This window comes from Perca flavescens, chromosome 4 (genome assembly GCF_004354835.1).
Source record: "Perca flavescens isolate YP-PL-M2 chromosome 4, PFLA_1.0, whole genome shotgun sequence".
In the NCBI taxonomy this organism is placed as follows: Eukaryota; Metazoa; Chordata; class Actinopteri; order Perciformes; family Percidae; genus Perca; species Perca flavescens.
This window is the reverse complement of record NC_041334.1, coordinates 19,812,252-19,828,588: the sequence shown is the minus strand read 5'-3', so window position 1 is coordinate 19,828,588 and position 16,337 is coordinate 19,812,252. Positions and strand designations below refer to the sequence as shown.

The following is a 16,337-nucleotide window of genomic DNA, read 5'->3' as shown; positions in this document are numbered from 1 at the left end:
ACATTATTACATTGGTTTAAAACGTCAAAACAGTGTCTGTTGTTGAAAATAACTGATGTAAGTGTTATACATGTATTTAAACATACATTTTCCAACAGGTGTATGCTTTACCAATGTTTCTAATGTTTATATTTACAAAGTTCAATAAAATACTTATTTATAGGGACACTAGTGGGCGTAAAGTGTATTGCAACTCAGTTTATAACTTCAATTATTTACCATTTTGGGTAGACACGCATCTAAGACTTTTCATTTAAATATATTTATTGAGGTCAATTAAAACCCTTCATATATCATTACAATTAGCGCAGATACAAAGCAATGCAGAACAATGATTTCTGCAGTTATGTGTAGTAGTGACTAAGTGTACATAAAATTAGAAAATAAAATAAAATCACTCAATATCTGTATCATTCTTCACCTCTAAGTTAAACTTCCTAAGAAACCAAAACAAAATATATATATATATATATACACACACACAACAAACACACATACATATTGTCTTTTGCTAAATCACAATTATAGCTTTTCTCAAAAAAAATTATCATTGCTGTAGTCCCTCTTCAAATTATTTCTGTATTTTTGTACACTAGTGTATTTGTACTGTTGTACAGAAACTGTCACTATGGAACATTTGACAAAAACACCACAACAACAAAAGACATGATGGAATGCAATTACAGCCAAATGCTTTGGAAATGTTTACAGCAACAGCTTAGGCATGCCTTTCTAGTTTAAATAGGTAGTCTATGATAAATCTCTGCATTTTTAATTTTAATTGACATCCTGTTAAAAGTGACAAGTATAACTTTAGTGTGTTTATGGTTTGTTAATAGTCAGGTTGCCCTTTTGTCAAGAGACTTTTCTTTAAAAGCCTTGTCTTGAAGTGGTGGTCTCACTCTTCGTCGCTGCTGCTGCTGCTGCTGCTGCTGCTGGACGACTTTGGAGGAAAAAGAGAAAAAATAAGCTGCATTTTACAAATCCAACGTCAAGAAAGAAGCATGTTGAGAATGTCACGTTGGGCCACAGGAACCTGAAATGGGCACTATAATTTCCACTATTTTTTAACATCTTATGAACCAAGTGATTAACTGAATATTCAACAAAGTATTCCTCAGATTAATCAATATTAAAAAAAAGAAAATCTGTAGTTGCAGCACTATACATTATTTATCACAAATGGTGTTAAGAACAAATAACTTTCCATTCCAAAGTAGTATTTATAATGAAGTTTTTTGTCTCGTACAAGCCATCATCATGTTTCATAGTTCAATATACTAACTGCAATATAATCAACCTTAATGATAATTATCAATATTCCTCTTCAAGCAGAATGTCAGCCATGTTGATTACAAACAGTATTGTGTCTCTTCAGATGTGCTGCACTTTGCACTAGTTGAGTCATCACTGCTTTTATTGTATTTTACGTTTGTTGAATGTGTGTGTGTGCAGCACTGACTGACATGAAGTTGAAGGACTGGGCCTGAGGGGCGTAGGCAGGTTAAAGTTTCATCTTTTTATCTAGCGTTGGCATTAATAATTCACATACAGGAAGAGCCATAAACAACTCTTATGTGGTGTATTTTTAAAACTAATCACACCTTGCCGTGTTTGTGCCCCTTATGTGCTTTCTTCTTCTTCATCTTTTTGTTGGCTTTGTGTCCGCACACCCCCATTCCAATTCCAGCCATTCCTCCGGCGCATGCTCCAGCCATGGGATTGAAGTCTCCATGAGGATGACCTTTATGGCCCTTATGGCCTTTATGGCCTTTATGGTGACAGCCTTTTGGAGAGTGTGGGTATGGACCTGGGTGAGCACCTGCAGGAGGGACTAGTGGATATCCACCTGGAGCCATAGGATAACCATGTGGCCCTGGAGCTGCATAAGGCACTGACCCTGGAGGTGCATTTGGTACCATGGCTGGGTTCATGCCAGCTGGGTATTGCCCAGCTGGGTATTGCCCAGCTGGGTATGTTGGCTGTGGAGGTTGGGGGAAGAATCCTGATGGAGGTGCAACAGGATTTTCAGGGCTGTAGGCAGGAGGGTAGGCAGGGTTTGGTGGGCCCACTGGAGGATGAGGACCTAATATACATAAAAACACACATTATTCTTCAGAACACCTATATTACTAAGGCCTAAAATACATAGTGTGATATCCCACCTTGATTTGGCCACATTGTTATATTGTCAATCACTTCAGGTCTCACGCAAAATCCTGAGGAAAGAATGAGAAAGTGGTAAGATAAAAAAAATTGTATTACATGTAAAAAAAAGCAACCATCATTACGAGTGTAACTACATTGTATCTTATCATCTAAATTTAGTATGTGGGTGTTGATTCAATCCAAATCAAACAAGTCACCACACATTATCTTTCCAAACAATGCAGTTCTGTAGATATCATTTGTATCTGGTTGTTATAGCATACATTTTATATCTGCTATGTAAAAATGTTCAACCAACATGTTGCAACTCATTTCTTGTTTTGTCCAAAAATATATTCAACTTACAATCGTATACAATGTAGAAAAGCAGCATGATGCTCAAATTTGAGAGCCTTGAGAATCTAACTTAGCCTATCAATTATCAAAATTGTTGTTAATATTCTGCCAATCAAACTAATTGTTAGTTTGAGATTTGCTGTAAATTGGTAGCCACTTAAAACAAATGCAGCCTAATACAACGGCCATGCAATGAAGCTTAATTGCCTTCACCCAAGTTGAGCTTACTTTTAAAACTTTATTACAACTACTAACAAAGTATTTGAATAACAAACTACAGCTCCTGCTAACAATACTCAGTCATTTTCAAATTAGACTACATTAATTAACCTATCACAGGGCATGACGTGTTTGACATAAATGCCTTAATGAAGACCAGTAATTTCGGAACACTAACTAACTCCACATTACGATACGACAGAAATTCGAAACATGTCACAATTAGTTGATTGCTGCAGTTTCCGGTTGCTTTGTTTCATAAATGCCACTTATAATCATCGTTTTGTCAATGTCTAGGCTTAAGCCTACCTTAGAAACGTACCTCAGGCTCAGTGTTTGTCTGCAATTCTGAATTCTGAGCTCTCTGTTTGTCTTCCGCATTCAACTTCAGCAAAAAAAATGCACCAGGAAGCCACGCCCGTTGTTAAAGGCTACGCACTTTACTTACGAGCAAAAGTCCAGCAATCTTTGGATGAAGAGTTGATCTAGGTGTGGTACAAAAATAATGATAATGGGATTGATGTTTCCTCCCAACCATTTTAACTGGTATTTAAAAGGGAGCGCCCCAGTAGGGTTTGGCACACACACACACACACACACACACACACACACACACACACACACACACACACACACACACACACACACACACACACACACACACACACACACACACACACACACACACACACACACAATGACTCAGTGGCCCAATCCCAAAGTGAGCCCTGAGGACTAAGGACTAAAGACTCACAGACTTAATTGATCTTAGGTGCTAAGTGAGTGAGTGTGTGAGGCCACATGGGCTCAAATAGGTATAAATGGGATTGGGACAGCACTTCACACAAGATCACATGTTACCTTGGCAACGTTTAATAAAAAAGATGTTGCTGACACTTGCCGGTTTGGGAATTTTCATTTTAAGTTTGTTGCTTTCCGCATGGCCAAGGCACAGGAGACGGCTGCGTGATTCCACATTATTTCAAGCTCTTGTTTTACAAGCTGGAAAACAGGTTGGTCTGTTCCGTGGCCGTGTGTCATGCTGTTGTTTACCTTTGTAATTTCCGGATTTCCATACGGTCTCCGCGGTAAACGTCACAGCGCTTTGAACTGTGGGTAATTCCCTTTGGTGAAGTCTGCATCGATGCAGACTCACGGAAAGGGCTCGGTAAGTGTGTACTCAAACCCTCACGCCCTTTGAAATTCGACATTGGGACAACCCTAAGCCCTTACGAATTTCGCGAGAACGCGCACCAGGGATTGGGCCGATATCTCTTTACTAATTTGTCAAACAATACAAACAAACTAACCTATTGCTGAGAGTGAAGGAATAACATTTCTTTTTTCAATCTAACACAACAAAAAAATTCTCATTATGCAATTATCAAAAGGCTTTTTATTTGTATATAATGTAGCTGGATAAGAATAGTTTTTGCAGTATTTAGAGTGCAACATAAAGGACACATTACATAACAGTAACACAGACTCAACTGCGCTGCAATCAAACAAGCATAATCATCGGAACAGCAATTAGAACAATACATGATGACTATCTTGCCTAACCCCTACATACAAACAAGTACGGCCACATTCTGCCTTATAATGAATCATGCACAAGTTGAAGGAGCTGATGGGATAATATTTCACTGGAATTGCACCTTGTGCGATTTCCTGTGACAAATAAAATTGATTCATTGAAGTATGACCAGCAGATCAACATAAACATCAAGTGTGACCAGCAATAAGAAGAAGAATAAGTCATACTTCAACAAGAGGCTGCCTATTCAGTTCAAACTGATGAAAATATACTGAAAATCTAAACAGTAATGACACAAAGAACAAAGCAAACGCTTGATATGTATATTACAACTCAACCGAAGAGTAAAAAGGAAACAAAGAAGAAAAAAGTCATAGAGTGTAACAAGACTCGAGAGAGACTAATCTGTCGGCTACACACTGAGCAGTCAGTCGAGCATCCGGGTCACAGTCCCAACAATCTGTCAAGAGCTCCAGCAGCACAGATCCCTGCAAGTTGGGAAAATGTTGTCAAAACTTAATTCACTATCATAAACATTTTCATGAGCTATCCAGTACATGTGTCTTCATTGCTAACAAACCAAAACTATGTTCAAGTGAGAAGCACCTGTGTAAGAATACCTGTGGTAGCGTTTCCCAGTGTTTAGGTATGGAGGGTCTCTTGTCCATGTGAAACACGTGCTGGACGAGGCTCTCCAGCGTTACATTGGCTCCCAGCTCAGATTCATAAGGCAAAAGATGCTGTGGAGCAATACCGCCTGCAGATGGAGACATTTGCATAGTTTTTAACATCCATTTAGTAACAAGACATAACAGGTAGAGTGTATCAAAGCAGTGCACTGAGATACAGCTGATTACACCGATCAACCTCATAGGAAAGTAAAAGCAGAAAGTGTGAACATCTGACAGTATTGATTGATGGGACGTCTATAAGTTTTGATTAGTTATTAAGATGTGTGGCTTTATTTAGCTGAAAAACCCATCCCAATTAATGTGTTTTTCAAAAGTAAAGTGAGAACAAAATTCAGAATGGCTAAATCTAAGTGAAGTGCAGAGTTTCTGTGGATTGCTGTAGCAATTTTAAGGGTGGAGAGAGAACTGAACACCCATCTCTTGATTATCTGATCAAGGAAGTTTACCTTCAAATAAATCAGAGCAGCGCATCCAGATCTCCCAGAGCAGCAGTCCCAGCGCATATATGTCCCCCTGCATGAGACACCAGCTGTTGCTCAGGTTTACATGGCCTTCCAGGACCTCCGGAGACATGTAGCGCAGTGTGCCCAGCTGAGTGTGACCCTGCAGATGAATAGTTATGTGAATTGGCCTCCATTTAAAGAAGCCAAACCAATGCTTAAAAGGGCTTGGAGGACGCAACATCCTATAAGAAGGATGCCAGACAAAAAGTTAACAATTAACCCACAAGCTTTATTAAATAATTCAAAAATATTCCCAAAAGTAACAACGAAGGAGATTCAAAAAGGGACTGGCGATCCCGGCCAAAAGATGGGAAGACGCTGCCTGGACCAACCTCGCAACCTCCCACATCTCCCCCTTAACTACCTAAAAAGGATCAACTAATCCTAAAACGAACAAAAGAGACAAATAACTGAACTATCGGTAACTTCCAGCCCAAACTAACACAATAAACTAAAATAACAAAACTACAGCACCTAAAGATGCATTGAGGATGGGTAAAAAACCTGCTTGAGGAGAAAAAGTGAGGAAAGAAAACTCTTTAAGTTTAATTGAAGTGTGCTACTGTGTGTGTGTGTGTGTGTGTGTGTGTGTGTGTGTGTGTGTGTGTGTGTGTGTGTGTGTGTGTGTGTGTGTTCTCCATGTGTGCCCTTTCCCTGCACTCTTTGCCTTCTTATCACGTGCCCACTCTACCTGAGCACTGATTACACTCAGGTGTGCAACAGGCAGAGGGAGAAGGGTGGAATGAGGGACAGAGAGAGAGAGAGAGAGAAAAAACAGGATACACACAGCAGAGGTACATGTAACACCATGTATTAGATGTTGTCCCTCTGTATGTTTTCATTCATTCAAGAAGTTGATGAATTAGCTTTTTAATGACCGTGTGCAATGCACCGTGAATTAACAATAATAAGTTATGGCTCCACCTGGGTCTCACCTCCATGTTTATTGTGTGGCTCTGCCAGCGACGATGTTCTGAACAAGAACGCAGGATGGTTGAGCATCCAAAATCACACAGGACACAGGTCCCATCTACTCTCACGAGCACGTTGGAGCTGCTGAAGTCTCTGTGGGCCACAGGTGGTTTATGCAAACCTGCAAGAAAAGACACACATGTAGTAATATGAAGATCCTGACTTGTTTGGATCAAACAAAAACTCACACTTCTTTCGTTAAGCATATCAACCTCCCCATGGCTGGCAAGAGGTGCAGCCACTACACGTGACTGACACGCTGAACCACAATAGTTCAAACCTCCTCAGTGAACTGTGAAGCCTAAAAATCATCTGGAACAATACTCCTTTTTAATGTATATAATTCTTTTAGCAAATAACAATTCAATCAAATAAAAAAATACTATTTTAGCTACAATGTGCACATAGACCCTCATGATCGTACAGTCATGCTTTCTACATTGGTAGGCTACAACATAGACATGCACACGCACACGCACAGTAATATTCTCGCCAATACCATGTCTGTGAAGGTCAGAGTGGAGATAGGAAACTCCCTGTGATAAAGACCGGCACAATTTCAGTGACAATTTCCAGTCGGTGGTGTGTTTACCCAGATAGGAGTGGAGAGAACCCTGAAATCAAAGGGACGCCAGTTAATTATATCCAAGAACGTGAACATTAAAGAATTTAAAGCGTTTGGCCACATTGGCTTCACGTGTACAGTGCCGATAGGGTAAAGTTTCAGTTTTCAGAGCTTTTTCACTGAAACCAGCAACCTAACATCGTAACTTGAATTCTCAGAAAAGGGGAAAATGCACAATTCATTTTGAAATTCAAACGATTGGTTGCCACTCACACATTCAGCAAATTGCAGGACAATGAGCCAACTGCCTCCATCTGGTTTCCTCCCAGTGCCCAGGAAGTGGATAATCCCAGCATGCTTCATTAGTGGTAGCTCATAGACCTCCTTCTCTGCAGTAAATTTAGTTTTCCAGCCTGCAGGGAAAACTTTCACAGCCACCATGGATCCCTGGTATTTCCCCTGCCAGACATTTGCAAAATGTCCATTGCGTACAATCTGAACAAAGGTATGAACATACAGGTTAAATAATGGTACATGGTAAGATATATCACCTAACTGGATGATTTATCGATATTTATCACGCTGCTGAGCATACAGTACAAATCCATGTGATAGCTGGGCTTACCTGCTGTAGTTCAATGTTAGCGACATTGATCTCAGAGGTTTTTGTTGTTTGGCAGGAACACAGTCGTGAGACACCGTAATCATCAAGAAAGAGTGGATTCTCTAAAATAATGAAAGTAGACAGGTCTTGTAATTAACACACACTCACAAACAAAGTAAACACATGTTTATAGTAGCCAAATATTTACATTTACCTTTGTTCAGCTTCATTGTCCTCGTTTTTAGCCGTATTGCTGATTCTGCATATGTACATTGAGAGCAACAAAAAGTCAAAGAAATCCTTGTATGTGTACACATTAATCTGACAATAAAGTCACTTTTAATTTTAAACTAGCCTGACTGAATAGCCATAGAACTCTGATTGAAGAGTAACACAGGACAGAGGTAAAAGGGAGTGTTATAGCAGAGATAAACACCAAGGTCAGTCTAGCAGAGAGAATGCAACAGTTACAAGGTCAAATAAGGACATCATGAGAACTATTTCCAGGAACAAATGTGTTTACTGAGGGGTCAAGACAATAAACTCCTCTTGTGTTTGTGCGCTCACTCAACAACTGCAAAACCCAACAGTTAACTCACTGTAAAGGCATTTGATTTATTCTAGTTTAACTTCCACTCTCTGCTACTGTAACACATTATTAGCAACAACAATCGTGTCATCGATCACTGTGAAAAGAACAGGTGTTGAGACATACTGATTGGACCTTGAGTCTGTAATAAAAGTTTTGATGATGATGATGATACTGCTACAACAATGTATACTCCAATCAGGACAGTGACATTCAATGTAATTCCCATTGTTGTCCACTAAAATAGAAAGTCAATTTTTTTGAATTTCTTACAAAAACAAGCTTACTTTTCTTTTTAAATCGGCTTCTCCATTTGGCTGCAACAATCAGCAGCAGGAAGCACAGCAAAGTTCCAGTCAGAATTATTGCAGCAGCTTTCTTGAGTTTATCTAAGAAGAAAACAAAAAGTGTCCGTTAATGTTGTCTGTGAATGATGAAAACCACACCTTTTGAGTCAATCAAGTTTTTTCTTTACATGTTTTATTATTAAGTGAATTTAGCTTTTTTTTTAAACAGCAAACATATGATATTATCTGAAGAAAGGCTTAGTAATCCTGCAAGTGTCAATTTTCAAATTTAAAAGGGGGTAGAGGATGGTTTAACTAGAGGAGACTGTGGTGGTGAGGTGAATAAAAATATGATAACATTTTCTGTGATGAAAATAAAAATACGTCACTCTGGTACAATGTCAGGATATTATTGTGTCACTGTGTTGGTTGCAAGTGATATTCAATGATTAGTTGGCAATCGTATCATTATCATACCGAGAAAATAAGAGTAGGTGGGTGGAGGCTGTGCCGACTCTGGGGTCCAAGTGATGTTGCTATTGCAGAGGTCTGTGTGGCACACACACTTAATTTGGCGACCGTTGAAGCGTTTTTGTGCCTTGCAGGTTGCATCTGGGCAAGACTTTTCAACAATATCACAAGCTGCAACAGAAAAATCAGTAACACAATAGATACACATTAAAAAACAAACAAACATGAGAACCATACAAAGCCTGCAGATTCACCTATATGTATTACATATTACACAATATACATTAAAGCAATTAACCAGTTTCATGTCATGATGTTGGTTGGGTGTGAGAATTAAAAAAACCAGAATCTATACCATGCAGACTAGTGGTCCAAATCAATTTATATCTCTTTTATTTATAGTGTTAAATCATAACAGAAGTTATCTCAGGACACTTTCCAGATAGAGTAGGTCTTGACCACACTATAATTTACAGAGACCCAACAGTTCCCCCAAGAGCATGCATTTGGTGCGTCTACATATCTTGAGTTTTACTACGGTTTCTTACCAAGAACGTCAACCTTTGGCTGGCCATCGATGACCCGATAATAACCCACGCAGCATGTGGTGTTCTCACAGAGCTGCACTGACCCACTCACATTGCCAACCGTTGCAAATCTTTTGGTCTGGGGAGTCACTTGGAATGCACACAGTCTATTCTGAGGAAAAGACTGGCCCGAGATGCTTATAAAGATGCATTCTGGAAGGAGGAAGAAAGACAAACAGCTGCTGTAAAGGTGGTTTAAATGGGCAAAAATTACCTTTTCTCTCTGTTATCAACAGTAGGAATTATGATCTGGGCTTCATGGTCACTCTTACTATACAATGCTAAACTAAGAATCTTAATTGTATTGTTTACTGTTACATTCACACATATATATATATATATATATATATATATATATATATATATATATATATATATATATATATATATATATATATATATATATATATAGTAATTGTTTCTGTATGATTTGTATGTGGGAAAGTCAAGACTAGAAGATGCTCAAATTTGTATCTTATGAGGAGCCACAATAATACAATAAAAACATTTTTTTATTATTATTAGATTATTTGTAGGCCTTTATTGACAGGACAGCTGAAGAAATGAAAGAGGAGAGAGAGGGGGAATGACATACAGCAAAGGGCTGCGGGTCAGAGTCGAACCCGGGCCCGCTGCATCGAGGAGCAAACCTCATCTATATATGGGCACCCGCTCTACCAACTGAGATATCCAGGCACCCAGAGCCACAATAATTTGACAGCTACAAAACTTTTTTACAAGCTCAAATATAGATGACCCTTATTTGATTCCATAAATATTCCTTGCAACACCACTGCACATAATATACTGTTACACTTCCTGAGATTCTTCAAAAATAATTTTACCATTTTATCAGCAGTAGTTACAGGGCACATGCTGGTAGAACATCTGTCTTTTCTCTTAATCATTTAGGGTAATGCATTTATTGACATATGCAGCATTAATTTTAGGCAAAAATAAGACTCAGTAAAGGAGGTATACTCAGGCGACATATTTACAACTACAATTTCCCTGCATGACTAAAATCTGGTTTGTACAGTCAGTGGGTTGGCACTGTATTGAATAGAGGAAGTTACTAAAAAATTACATACTTCATTTGTATTTATATTTACTAATATTTAATTTCTTAAATCCAAAATTGTCATCATCTAATAGAGTTTAAAGGTGAGGGTTTTATTATTAAGTTTAGGAGTTACAGCAGGTACAATTCTACTGCTTCATCAACTAATTACTGAGCTATCAAATTGCAAATCATAAGTCAAAAATCAATCAGAAATGAACACAGAAAACAACCCAAAACAAACAAAGAAACACATACACCTGCAGCTTAAGAGTTTCAAAAGAGGGAAAGGTTTTTTTGGATTTTTACTCACCCACAGCCAAAGTCAGCCACCACTGTTGCAGAATCATGGTCGCTCTGAGCAAGACACGGCCAAGCAGGGAGTGAGTATTTATCAGTCCTGGGAATGTGAGTGAGTTTCCCACGTTTCCCAGTAATACTCCCACTGTCACACCTGCATGTGCAACATATGCTGCGTGCCTGCTATACAATGGGCTGTGGGAATACAGGACATTTAACATAATCATCTCTCACTGCTACGGAATATGACCTCATTTTATTATTAAAAGATATATGGTAGCCCAATTATAAAAGGGAAATAAACAGAAAACCTTAATATTAGAAAAACAATAACAATACTCATAGTAGGCTAAGTCAAAATTATGACATTCTGTGCCATAATTACGACTTACTAAATCCAAATTATGAGATACTAAATAAAAGTCATGACCATTTCAATCAAAATTATTACTTTTTAAATCAAAATTGTGAGATAGCAGTCAGAAATTCCCATACTTTGTCAAACCTAGGTCAAGATTTTAATATGTATAAATACTTTGGTTTATGATCAAATGCCTTCATAATGACATTCCCATCAGCCTTGTGCAACTTGGAGACCTGAATCATTCTGTAGGAAAATGATGTAGAAACCATAGATTTTGCTTTTCATTGCTTAAAACGCCTATTTTATCCTCTGAATTTATGCCACTATGTCTTGGAAAACATATTAAATCCTGCTTTAACTTCCTAAATGATAATTTCCGGGAAACATTAAGCTATACTTTGTGTTTTGTTAGTATGCTAACATGCTGAACTAATTATGGTGAACATGGTAAACATTGTATGCTAAACAGCATTTTAGCATTTTTCATTCATTGTGAGCATAGTGTCTTGAAAGCATAGACTGTATATTAAAGTCTGCATGTTTTGGTATTCAGTTCACCTCTTGAGGGTGGAGTTTATAAGCACCATGTTCAGAGGCTGTGTGCATTCGTGCAGCCCTGAGGTACAAAACAGGCACATCTAATTTTCAATCACATTAATTGGACAGTTACCTGCGCGCGGGCGAGCCTAGCTAAACTTCAGAAGCTAGCTACTATAGTGGGCCCCCAGGTCATTAAGAATATAGCGATAATGGTTAAGTAACCTAATATTACTTCATCATCAGGCTTAATACACACTATTTTGTACTTTTTCATATTTCAAATCTAAGTTTGTTGTTATGTCTCTCTTCAGGCAGGGGTTTTAGGAATGAACGCCATCACAAAAAAGCTTGCGTTGGCCGATGTTTTTGCGGAAGACTCTGGAAATGAGCGAACATTTTACGGCTTTTCTGACAGTGAAATCGGCGACCCCTGCGAAAAGGTAAGTCATTTGGCTTAAATTAAGCCTCCATATTGCCAGATACAGCATCAGATTGGAAAGGTAAACATTAACCTGCGTCTTACATTTGGAAAAGGCACTTAGTTAATTTATTTGTTTTATGATACATGCTGTCAAATAGTACGACTAGTAGCTACGTTACGAATAGTACGTTACCCTGTAGGGATTTGATATAATTAAATGCTGCTGACAGCAGACCAACAGTGAATCAACATTGAATCAATGTCCCCTTTAGCATTGACTATTCAACCTCAACCAAAATTATGATTCTGATGGAATTTCAACATTGAATCGGTTGGGTATGCTTTTTATATTTTGCTATAACAAGAGGTTTGGACAGAAACTGATTTTCCTATAAAGGTGTAAAATATGAGATGGATCACAAGCCAAATGAGAAAACTCTCCTATTTATTTACATCAGAATTCAAATTTTCAAGATGAAGATGAAGCCCAGCCTGACCTTTCCCCCCAAAAGCAGAAAGCCACGTCTAAACCATCTTTTGGTGCCCAAAACTTCAGGCTGAGGGTGGCTCTCCGCTCTGCTCCCTCTACTCAGCAGTCCACTGATGATGAGGAAGAGGCAGAGGAGGAAGAAAAGATGACAAAAAAGAGAGGGGTGAAGTGGGCAGGAAAGACCAGTCAGGCTAACAAGAAGAAACGTGTTAAATTTGAAGATGAAGAGATAGCAGTGGCTCGGCCGTCTCCTTCTAAAGAGCGTGGCTCCGATTCAGCTGAAGATGTATCCAAGTCTTTCCTGGCCAAGAGAGAACAGAACATCAAGGCCAACAAAGCAATGGTAAACCAGAAACACAGAGAACCATATACAGAATTATAGTATACTATTGAAGACTGACAGTACAGCAATGTATTTAAAGTTGTGGTTCCCAAATAATTCCTAAGGCTACCCAGGGTTCCCAACATAAAAGAACACTTACTGTATATTCATTGCATGGTACCCCAAAAAATACTTTTAGTTTCAAGTGTTGAAAGATTTGCCCTGCTAGACTGACTTGAGATGTCTGTCATTTGCAATGTCTTTTTATCCTCCGTTTCTAACAGTTGGCTCAGCTGATGGCAGACCTGCACAAGATGCCAGGAGGTGCTGGGATTCTGAAAAAACAAGCAGACAAACAGAAGACAAAAGAGAGAAGTTCTGTGAGTAGAAGATAATAAAAAATCTCTCACAAAGCTACATTTTTGCAGTTAATATGAGGGATGGTGAATTTTGCCTAATATTCTAGAGTAAACAAAAGGGGAAACAACATATTATTCGCTAACACAGTGGACACCCTCATATTCTTTATCTTCAGAATTCAGTAGAGCTCTCTGAATAATAGCATTTGTAAATAGACTTGTATGTACTGAGGTGATTTTATCTAATATTGCCTGCAGCGCCCACCCCGCTCTGGTGCAGCTGGAGGACAGTCCAGGAAGAACCCAGAGCGGGCGTCCCGCAGACGGACCCGCTCTATGGGGGGGGGAGGTGAGGATCCTTCAGCCCCTAAGGAGGAAGAACTGGAGCTCAGCTTGGAGGATGAGCTGCTGGAGGTCCGCTCTATCATTTATCAAGGACCAGTTGAAAATTGTATTTTTTATTTTTCTCATCCATTTTGTGTTGTAATGTGTACTGTATAATGGTTTGAGGTTACCATGTATTCGTCTTTTGTTCTTGTCTCTGTTTAGCTAACTTAATCTGTATCTTTTCGATATCCGTGGAAAACCTCAAGCTAAATGAATCGGTACCGTCGTCTTTGTGTTCCAGGTCCGTCGTAGCCGAGCCCCACAGCACCGCGGAGCTCCACGGCCTAATCAGTGTAAACCTCATTGTATCCGTCCTGTGGAGGGCATCACAGAGGACGAGATTCAGCTGGTTGCAGAGAACATGACTGAAAAGGTCTACAACAGCGTCACAGTGAGTTCTCTGCTGGACTCTACCTGCAATTTTTTTCTTTTCTTTTTTTAGTGAGCTATATGGAGATGATACAATATATTGAAAGATTTGATATCAAGTATTAGTTTGTAGCTAAATCAGAGACCAGTAACTAAAATCAATGTGGCAGCTTTGGTTCAGAGTCCTGATATTTGAGGGAAAACCGATGAAGCCATCAGGTCACTACCAGGTGGCAATCTCTCCATTACTGAAGCCTAAAAATCATGCTCAACGGTCAGTGTGTGTTTTGGTCATTTGATTTTTCATTTCCTTAACCGGCATTAAAAAACAAAACGAGTGGTTATTTGATTTTTGTTTTTAAAATACAAAATTTGAAATACAAGGCGTTTTTTCCTTTTCATTGTCAAAAGGGAATGTGAAAATTTTAAATATGCTTTGATTTTCATTTTCTATTTCATATAACCAAAAATTAAATCACTGGAAAACAGACATGAAAAAATGCCAAATCTTTGTTCATATTCTGAGACCAGATGTTGCATTTCCAAGGCACGTTCTCTTAATATATCCATGAGTAGCACCGGTGTAGCCTACCAGTTTTGCTTTAACCCAGGCTGCAGTTGAGGGAAACTGTAGCCTAACTTCCTGAGCAACTGATCATCCCCTTTTGACCATGAAAAGGAAAAAAAACACCCTGTATTGCAATTTCAAATTTTGTATTTTAAAACGAAAATCAAACCATTAGTTTTTAGTTTTTTAATATCGGTTTATGAAAAGAAAACGTAATGACCAAAAGATACACTGACCCTCAACCTCTGCATAACAGAATATGCACGAAATGTAATAAAAAGGTCAGTGTACCTGTCCACCATCTCTTGTTGAGGTTTCTTTGCGTCTTTTCAGGGCTCCACATGTCATCAGTGCCGTCAGAAAACGATTGACACTAAGACGTGCTGCCGCAGTGAGGACTGTCGTGGGATTCAGGGTCAGTTCTGTGGGCCGTGTCTGAGGAACAGATATGGAGAGGATGTCAAGAAGGCGCTGCTTGATCCGGTCAGACTGCCAGACACACCTGTGTCGCTGCACAAAGGATTCATTTTGCACACATTGCTTTAGTACAGTACTGCAGTGTAGTACAGTATTACTACACTCATCAAAAAGGGAAGGGTTTGATACAGATGCGGTTTTAAAAATGGTCGTTATCGGTACCTTTCACATTGACATATGACTCTGAACTCTTGAATCTCACCTTTTCAACCCTCGTACTAGCAACTTTTCATTAAGTGACAAGACAAAAAGTGGATAATAACTTTAAGTTTGACTACTTTTCTAAAGATAGTTGTACACAGGCTTTGTCTCTGTGCGCTGTTCATCATTTGCACCTTGGGTAAACATCTCACAGTGGCAGCACTTGTACTGAAAACTTAAATGTTTGTTTTTTTACAAATTGTTTTGCTTGTGTCTTTCTCTGATTTAACTAATTTTAGTGTTTCACCATTTGGTTATCTCATCAGGAGTGGAAGTGCCCTCCCTGTCGTGGCATTTGCAACTGCAGCTTCTGCCGCCAGCGTGAGGGACGCTGCCCGACTGGCATCCTGTTCCCCCTGGCTCAGTACCACGGCTTCTCTGACGTCCACTCCTACCTCAGCAGGTGGGGGACACCACGCCAAGGTTTTAAACCGATACATTTGGGTGTTCTTAAGTAGGTGACTACTGTAACAGCAACATATTTACATAATCCCTTTTTTTGCAATGGATAATACCCATGTGTATATTTACAACGGAACCCCTACGGGTCCAACAAAGTTGCCCCAGGGTGGGTTCTTCCAGAAAGTAGGGCAACCTATCATTCAGTCCAGGAGTTGGCCATGATAATCACAAACCTAGTTATGATCCTGCCTATCCACTTTAATGAATAGTAGTAAGTGTTGGAACTGACAAAACATCCATAATGTTTTATTTATCTCCTTACAGCCTCCGTAACAAACTGAAGAGTGAGGACAACGATGTAGAGACGTGATATCAACACTAGGTGGAGAAATTGTTCAAACTGTTAACTGTATCCCTATTCAAGTTTTGAGTCGGTTTTTAATCCTAGTAAAAACGTACACATGTGATGGGATTTTAAATGAATAAAGATTTGTTTTGATCAGCTGATTGTTAGATTGAGACAAGTTTTGCAAAGAAAAGAGACCA

At 39.0% G+C, this 16,337-nt stretch overlaps 3 protein-coding genes across 13 annotated transcripts; 1 reads left to right on the top strand and 2 right to left on the bottom strand.

The window, feature by feature from the left end:
* Positions 1–481: 481 nt before the first annotated feature.
* prr13 (proline rich 13) lies at positions 482–3,317 on the bottom strand. Of its 5 annotated transcripts, none has more exons than XM_028576229.1 (4): positions 3,173–3,317; positions 2,166–2,219; positions 1,605–2,086; positions 482–943 (listed from the first exon to the last, which is right to left on the bottom strand). In XM_028576229.1, the coding sequence occupies exons 2-4, from the start codon at positions 2,179–2,181 to the stop codon at positions 899–901; spliced, it is 543 nt and encodes a 180-aa protein (XP_028432030.1). In that variant the 5' UTR covers positions 2,182–2,219; positions 3,173–3,317; the 3' UTR covers positions 482–898. The 5 variants fall into 5 exon arrangements, with proteins under 5 accessions (XP_028432030.1, XP_028432031.1, XP_028432032.1 ...); XM_028576230.1 differs by lacking the exon at positions 3,173–3,317 and adding an exon at positions 3,034–3,164 and having other exon boundaries at positions 1,605–2,071; XM_028576231.1 differs by lacking the exon at positions 3,173–3,317 and adding an exon at positions 3,047–3,164 and having other exon boundaries at positions 1,605–2,071.
* A 780-nt stretch (positions 3,318–4,097) lies between these two features.
* On the bottom strand, positions 4,098–11,011 carry LOC114554901 (anti-Muellerian hormone type-2 receptor). Its single transcript, XM_028576975.1, has 12 exons — positions 10,905–11,011; positions 9,493–9,684; positions 8,951–9,115; positions 8,474–8,575; positions 7,812–7,856; positions 7,619–7,719; positions 7,267–7,488; positions 6,928–7,042; positions 6,392–6,549; positions 5,400–5,556; positions 4,882–5,018; positions 4,098–4,749 (listed from the first exon to the last, which is right to left on the bottom strand). Exons 1-12 carry the CDS (start codon positions 10,939–10,941, stop codon positions 4,633–4,635), a joined length of 1,548 nt encoding a protein of 515 aa, XP_028432776.1. The 5' UTR covers positions 10,942–11,011; the 3' UTR covers positions 4,098–4,632.
* An 846-nt stretch (positions 11,012–11,857) lies between these two features.
* Positions 11,858–16,330, top strand: LOC114554653 (cell division cycle-associated protein 7). 7 transcript variants are annotated; one of them, XM_028576618.1, is made up of 9 exons: positions 11,858–12,007; positions 12,107–12,235; positions 12,732–13,049; positions 13,313–13,408; positions 13,646–13,801; positions 14,016–14,165; positions 15,045–15,194; positions 15,656–15,843; positions 16,116–16,330. In XM_028576618.1, exons 1-9 carry the CDS (start codon positions 12,005–12,007, stop codon positions 16,159–16,161), a joined length of 1,236 nt encoding a protein of 411 aa, XP_028432419.1. In that variant the 5' UTR covers positions 11,858–12,004; the 3' UTR covers positions 16,162–16,330. The 7 variants fall into 7 exon arrangements, 5 of the variants coding, with proteins under 5 accessions (XP_028432419.1, XP_028432418.1, XP_028432416.1 ...); XM_028576617.1 differs by having other exon boundaries at positions 12,729–13,049; XM_028576615.1 differs by having other exon boundaries at positions 11,859–12,007; positions 12,675–13,049.
* Positions 16,331–16,337: the final 7 nt, after the last annotated feature.

Excerpts from the sequence above, each read along its gene's own strand:
- prr13 (XM_028576229.1), bottom strand. Across the intron at positions 944-1,604 it reads AGGGGCACAAACACGGCAAG|TCGTCCAGCAGCAGCAGCAG; the intron begins GTGTGATTAGTT and ends TTTCCTCCAAAG.
- LOC114554901 (XM_028576975.1), bottom strand. The coding sequence starts at position 10,941 with ATGATTCTGCAACAGTGGTGGCTGACTTTGGCTGTGG. Across the intron at positions 8,576-8,950 it reads CACCTACTCTTATTTTCTCG|ATAAACTCAAGAAAGCTGCT; the intron begins GTATGATAATGA and ends TTTTCTTCTTAG. Across the intron at positions 7,857-8,473 it reads AAGCCGATTTAAAAAGAAAA|AATCAGCAATACGGCTAAAA; the intron begins GTAAGCTTGTTT and ends GTACATATGCAG.
- LOC114554653 (XM_028576615.1), top strand. Across the intron at positions 13,050-13,312 it reads TCAAGGCCAACAAAGCAATG|TTGGCTCAGCTGATGGCAGA; the intron begins GTAAACCAGAAA and ends CGTTTCTAACAG. Across the intron at positions 13,409-13,645 it reads AGACAAAAGAGAGAAGTTCT|CGCCCACCCCGCTCTGGTGC; the intron begins GTGAGTAGAAGA and ends TATTGCCTGCAG.